Below are 6,000 nucleotides of genomic sequence, written 5' to 3'. Positions count from 1 at the left end.
TGCCACGATACCTGATTTTTAAATGCTTCATCTAAACACCATTGCCACTTAAGCTGTTTGTAAAGAACGAGCAATGTTTTTCTCAATGTTGCTTTCAGTCTTAGTTTGAAAAGTCCTGGAAAGCAGAATAAAGCAGATACTCCTCAATTTTTTTTTTTTTTTTTTTTGGCTTATGGATTTTTTAATGTACTAAAAGCAGTGGGTATGTTTTGATACTACTTGTGTCCCACTTACTCACTCACATTCCCAGGTACCCACACAGACACCTCACCTGCTTAGCAGTAGAAAAGGCCATAGTCATTGCAGCATTGCAGGAATTGAAAGCACAGAGTCTAAATCAAGCGTTAACCTACCAAAAAGTAATTTTTAATGCTGCATAAAATTCCTTTAGAGTAACTACACCTCAATTCACAGTGAAAATTTTCTGATAAGAGTTGACCTCTTCTCAGAGCTTTTCTTCATAGAAAATACTGGCATCGAGCAGTGGGAGACTTGCATGCCACGATCCTTGTCTTTACAAGACCTGAGGACTTTCTTGGCACTCGTTGCACTCCTTGTCCTCAGGGTATCCAAATGCTCATTGCATGCACCAAAGTTTTGGCGTGATGAGTCTTACTGCCCCCTCCTCCCAACCCCAGGCATCCAAAAGACAAACTAGAGGCAAGTAAGAGATATTTTCCCTGCCCGTGCTCCCCTTGCCCAATGCATGGAGAAATACATTGGTTTCGGGTTCACTTTCTTTTCCACAGATACAAAATTTATTGCAAGCTATTGCCTGAACAAGAAGGATGAGGAAATCTAGATGCTAGGATGCAATTTTTGTGCACACAGTTCCACTGTATATTTCCTTTGATTTAATCAGTGAAAAATGCTATTTTGCACAGCTTCCCTTTAAAATTTAATCTAATCCAATTTCACATTAAACTGGTCCAAAATTAACTTCAAAGTTTTACAAATTCTGTCCAACTTTGTCCTGGCTGATTTAAGCCGGAGGCTAGTAATGAAATTCAATACCGAGAGATTTTTGTGTGATTTGTAGTTCAAAGGGGAATTTTGGCTTTTCTGCTCTCTGTGAAACTACTCTCCTGTGATATAATGGCGCATGCATCTGCTGTCTGGAGACAAGAACCCTTAGCTGACATTTCGCCTTCAGCTCAGTGTCAACCCCTCTTGGACTTATCCAGAAAAGGCTGCTTTAAATCTACGTGAAATCTTTATTAGTTTCCTTCTAGGCAGTAACCTTTAAATTTGCCACATGCAGAGTAAAATCTTAACCTGCCCATCATGTTACTGCCATGATGATTATTAATTAATATTATTTCAAAATATATTAATATTATTAGCAACAACAATAACTATTCCTTATTCATCTGAGCAAGGATTAGCTAGTGACTTTCTGCATGTTTATATTTCTTGTATAGGACTGTCACAGAGCTTTGTACACTTTTCTTAGGGCTGTACTGCTAGTCCAGTTAAAACTTTATTTAATGGCTGATGTGCCTCTCTAGTTGATTTAGAATCATTTTTAGTGTTTTCAATAATATGCATTCATCTAACCCCAAGAGCCATTATGCCCATAAACATTTTTAGCTCTCAGTTTGATATATATATATTGGCTGATTAATTTTCAAAATATCTATTTGTACTTATGCCAGACAGTCTGACATTTCCATTCAAGTATCCAGTTTGTGCACCAGCACTTTATAAATCTCCAAGTAAATTCTTCCATGTTTATTTTTCTGAGAGAGAAAATCCCATTTAATATATGTGAGCCTCCTTTTTTATACATTTTACCATTGACAGAGTAGTTGTATTCCTTTCTAAGTCATATTGAATTTTTTTATTACGGGAAGAAAGGAAATAGAAACAATACTAAAAATATATGGCAATGCTAGTGTGGGCTTTTACCTACTCATAGCCTAAAGCACATAACCATCCTCTGGTCTGTTGTTACTGGAGAAAGCCTAGTGCTACGAAGCTAGGAAGGGGAGAGAAAAGAGATTTTTCTGGAGTTGCAGCTGATACTTGGCCTTCAGTCTGATCTCCTTAAAGATGCCTACTCCATTCCTGATGGTATTTGTTGCCTCCTGCTTTGTGTGTTTCCTCTCATGTTTCGTTTCTTGAAGTGAATTGTGGAGAATGCCTTTAAGAAGGTGTCAGTAAGCTAATCCCCCCCAGTCCTGGGTCAGAGAAGTGGAGTTCCCACCTCCTGGTCCAGGAAGGGAACTTGAAGCCAAGGTAAGAAGAGGAGAATACTATGTCAGCTGCATCCCTGGACATCCAGCCAGCCAGCACCATCTCAGTGTTCAGTCAGAGCTCTAGAGGTTGCATAAGAAATTCATGAAGGCTTCCATCCTAATTTTTTGGACCCTCTCTCTCTTCTTAACAGCCCAGTAATCACAGAGCAAATGAGTCTTCGCTGACTACTGCACATGCTGTAGTCCTCATCAGTGACACCTCAGGATATGGTCCTGATGCCACCAGCATTGGAGAAGCTTCCAGAGTTTTCTTCTTCATTTCTAGCATATTTACCTGTCTGCACTATGACTCCAAGAGGGCCTCCACGCTGCAAGGAAAGCAATTATGATTTTATCCTGTGTGACCTGGCTTTAAAATGTTTAATCCAAGACATGTTAACAGTGCAGCAAGAGCAAGACTGGAGGATCTGCACGTTCAAATATTTATGCTTCCTGGGTGAGTATAGCAAGAAGTGCTGCCAAGGGTACTGTTATCAGTGTCCCATGCTAGCTGATTTAAAATTAACTCTAGGCACTGCCTACATGAGTCGCAGCAACATATTTGACTGAAACAGCCATGCCGCTGTTGGCAGGACACAGAGCTCAGGGGAAAGGTGGAGATTAGCCGATCCGAACCATTTTTATGTCCTTCAAACCTGGACTGCTTCCCCAGCTGAAGCGACTTACAGTGTGAGTTAGGCAGCTGTACAGAAGTGCTAGCAAGAAGTGAAAGAAGACCCTGGCAGGTGTTTTACACTGTACCTGTGCTGGGAGTGCTGTTAGCAGCTGAGAAAAATAAGCACAGAGGCTGGTGTTTCATCTCCATGGTCACCAGGTACTTGGAGAACAGGCTGAAACGCAGTATGTGGAGTCAGAGAGTAAAATAAGGGACATCCTATCATTGATTCATAAGCAGGACAACAGCTCTCAGTAATAGTCAGTCATCAGCAACAATTATTTTCAAAAAAATGCTAACACTAAATAAGCAGGAGGGGAAAAGGAAAGGCTGTGCAAGTTTTCTCATTTTGTCTGCAGAGTTTTCTCTGGACGTTACTCCAGAACTGAATCCAGATTTGTTCCTTTCTTTCTTTCTTTTCAGTGAAAACATGTAATTATCTTACAAAAATCATGTGTAAATATAAAAATATCAAAGATTTTGGAGTATATTTGCTGATGGAACTGCTCCAAACCAACACACACTGTCATGAAAAGAATTTACTTTTTTCCCGGTGCCCTTCTAAATATGTGCACTGCAATGTTAGATGAAAGTTTTCAGGAGAAAGCAAATGCAGTTCTTTGCCACAGAAATGATCTGGCATGCAGGAAATCAAGGTTACTGTTCCCTGATTATTTAAACAGAGCACAGCCTACTTACTTTCTGGATCTCTCATGTAAGCAGTACAAATGTCATTCCCTGCTCTGCCAAACCACGTTTTGTGTTTGAGTAGTGCCCTCTACTCTTCCTGTTGCTTAACCGACAAATAACTTAGTCGTGCCTGTTTTAGGAGCACAAGGAATATTAAGGAATCGGTTCATAAAAAGAAAGCAAGCAAGAAGTTTTCCCTTGCGGTAGCTCCGTGCCATGCAGGATTATCTCCGGTTTCTAGTTTCCTAGGAACATAGTAACTTCCCCATGGGTTGTTTTGTGGGCGGCGTTTTTGAATATATGCTAATTCAGCTTTCCTGACGGGGAGAAGAGCTGCGTTGGAGTCGCACAGCTCTCCTGACAGCAAACGAGAGGCTATTACGGATGAAGGCCATGCACTCACTGTGGTGACAGGCTCGCTGGCGCTCCCAGGCGAGGCAGCGCCGGGAGCCGTCCCCATCACCGGGCAGTCGGGCAGGCAGGCATGTGCCTGTGATAATGGAGATAAAGGACTCTGGCAGCGTGGTCCTGACCGCCTACCATCCCCACAGCCCCGCTAGGATGCCAGGCATGGAGCAGAGCTTTGGGCAAGAGATCCCCTCCAGCCACTCGCCCTCTAGCAGGTAAAGCCCAAAGGAGCGTAACTGGTACCGTGCCCTCGTGTTTTGCCGGGGTGGCTTGTGGGGTTTTTTTTAATTTGGGTTTGTTTTTGGTTTTTGTTTTTTTTTACTGGATGTTCTGCTACTCTGTGGGGCAGTTGGAAAGTGTTTTCCGATTGCTCAGTCACTTTGTTCTTACACATTACTCGCCTCCATCAGGGAAGTGATTCACCCTGTGCTGCTGGTCATGATTAGGAGTGGAAAAATCAAGTGCTTATTTTAAATCTTATAAGTCAACAGCTCAAGTTAGCTTCCTACCCAAGATCCTCAACAAGACAGTCCCTAGGAAAAAAAACTGTGAATCAGGCTTTTGCTCAGATCGTTCAAGACTGTGTTACAGAAACTGAGAAAGGCTGAAGTGACTGAGACTAATTTTCAGAAAACTGATTCTGGTTTTGCTTTAGATGATTATTTATTTTCATTCCTTCCCCATTCATCCCCTAGGTCAAGAACCAGCCCTTGCTTTTCTGTGAAATTGCAGTTGCTACTTTGCACACCCACATACACACAATGGGAGACTGTATCCTTAAAGACTTAGTCTAAATAAGAAAATTCCTTTGTGTTGCAGGAAATTAAGTATTGTCTTAATTAATGCAGTTGTGTGTATGTTTACTTCCCTGCTCTGCAAGAATTCATGTATTTGCACAGTTCAAAAACAGCAGTTTGGGCAATTTTATTGTTTTAGGAAATCTGACCTTTCTCCTAAACACACATTCATACTATTCATGCTACTAAAAAAAAATCATACTATAAAAAGTTGGGGAAACTAGAAAATGTTATTCTGTGACGACTGAAAAAAATGAGAACTATAGTCTGAGGAAATAGGAATTAAATAGCAATTAAGTCTGTGACTCCTGTTAATAAATATATTAATAAATCTAATGATATTTTCTTCATATTGTTTATTTATAGGCCAATGGTTATTTTATTTTCAGTGTCATTATTTAGGTTAGCTGCATCTTCCTGTTCTTTGTGTATTTCCCTGGCTGTATCATAAAGATAACTCCTTTGTTCTGGTAAACTGTTATTTGAGAGCAGTACCAAAATACACAATTTCATGTTAAGAAAAGAAACACACAGTCTGGGCTTTTAGACACAGTAAGAATGGGATTTGTTACTCAAATCAGAGAGTAGTGGTTTGGCATTGGGTTACTGGGGAACATGTCATTTCTTCCCCAAGGAAGAATGTTAAACTGAATCTCCTTTTATGTCTGTGAGCAACGGAAACATGGTGTTTTGCTATTTTTCTTGTAGGTGTGCTAATTGTTTTAAAATGGGCTTGAAACTTAAGCCTAGAATGTATGAGAGCTTAAATCGCATACACATCACCTAAGAAAAGCAGAAGTGCAGATTGCAGTTCCTGAAAGAAAAAAATAAAAGAGGATCATGGCATTTTGATGAGGAACGTACTTCGGAAGCTCCTGACATGAGATAAAGCCATGTGTCTCCCTACATGTCTGTGTGTCCCTAAGACTTTGGTGCTGTCTCCCCTTTCTTGTTTTCAACTTTCTGCAGCTGTCCAATAGCAATGGCCAAATTCTGCCATATGGGCAGTCAGTAACTGAGTTTCCAAAGCCTGTTCAACAGAGGGATTTTATTAACTCAGCATGCAGTCCTCTGGAATGCAGAATCCATGAAGGCAAATGCACTGAACGTTTCAACAAATGGTAAAATAGGCTCTAGCTTAATCCCTACTTCATCTTCTAAGAACTCTTTCCTGGACTGCATTTTCTATACA

The 6,000-nt window shown here is 40.6% G+C and overlaps 1 protein-coding gene across 5 annotated transcripts in view; it reads left to right on the top strand.

Annotated features, from left to right (window-relative positions):
• The first annotated feature begins 3,888 nt into the window (after positions 1-3,888).
• ARHGAP28 (Rho GTPase activating protein 28) overlaps positions 3,889-6,000 on the top strand; it is a 77,389-nt gene continuing 75,277 nt past the window's right edge. For 3 of the 5 annotated variants that reach the window (XM_064507241.1, XM_026105554.2, XM_064507240.1), the window contains exon 1: positions 3,889-4,226. In XM_064507241.1, coding sequence (XP_064363311.1) covers positions 4,102-4,226 — 125 coding nt within the window. In that variant the 5' untranslated portion in view covers positions 3,889-4,101. The remainder of the gene's footprint in view (positions 4,227-6,000) is intronic. The other 2 variants (XM_026105555.2, XM_064507242.1) reach the window with 2 other exon arrangements.

The sequence above is a fragment of the Dromaius novaehollandiae genome, chromosome 2, assembly GCF_036370855.1.
Source record: "Dromaius novaehollandiae isolate bDroNov1 chromosome 2, bDroNov1.hap1, whole genome shotgun sequence".
In the NCBI taxonomy this organism is placed as follows: Eukaryota; Metazoa; Chordata; class Aves; order Casuariiformes; family Dromaiidae; genus Dromaius; species Dromaius novaehollandiae.
Note: the sequence above shows the minus strand (reverse complement) of the source record. Positions and strands in the feature narration are given on the sequence as shown.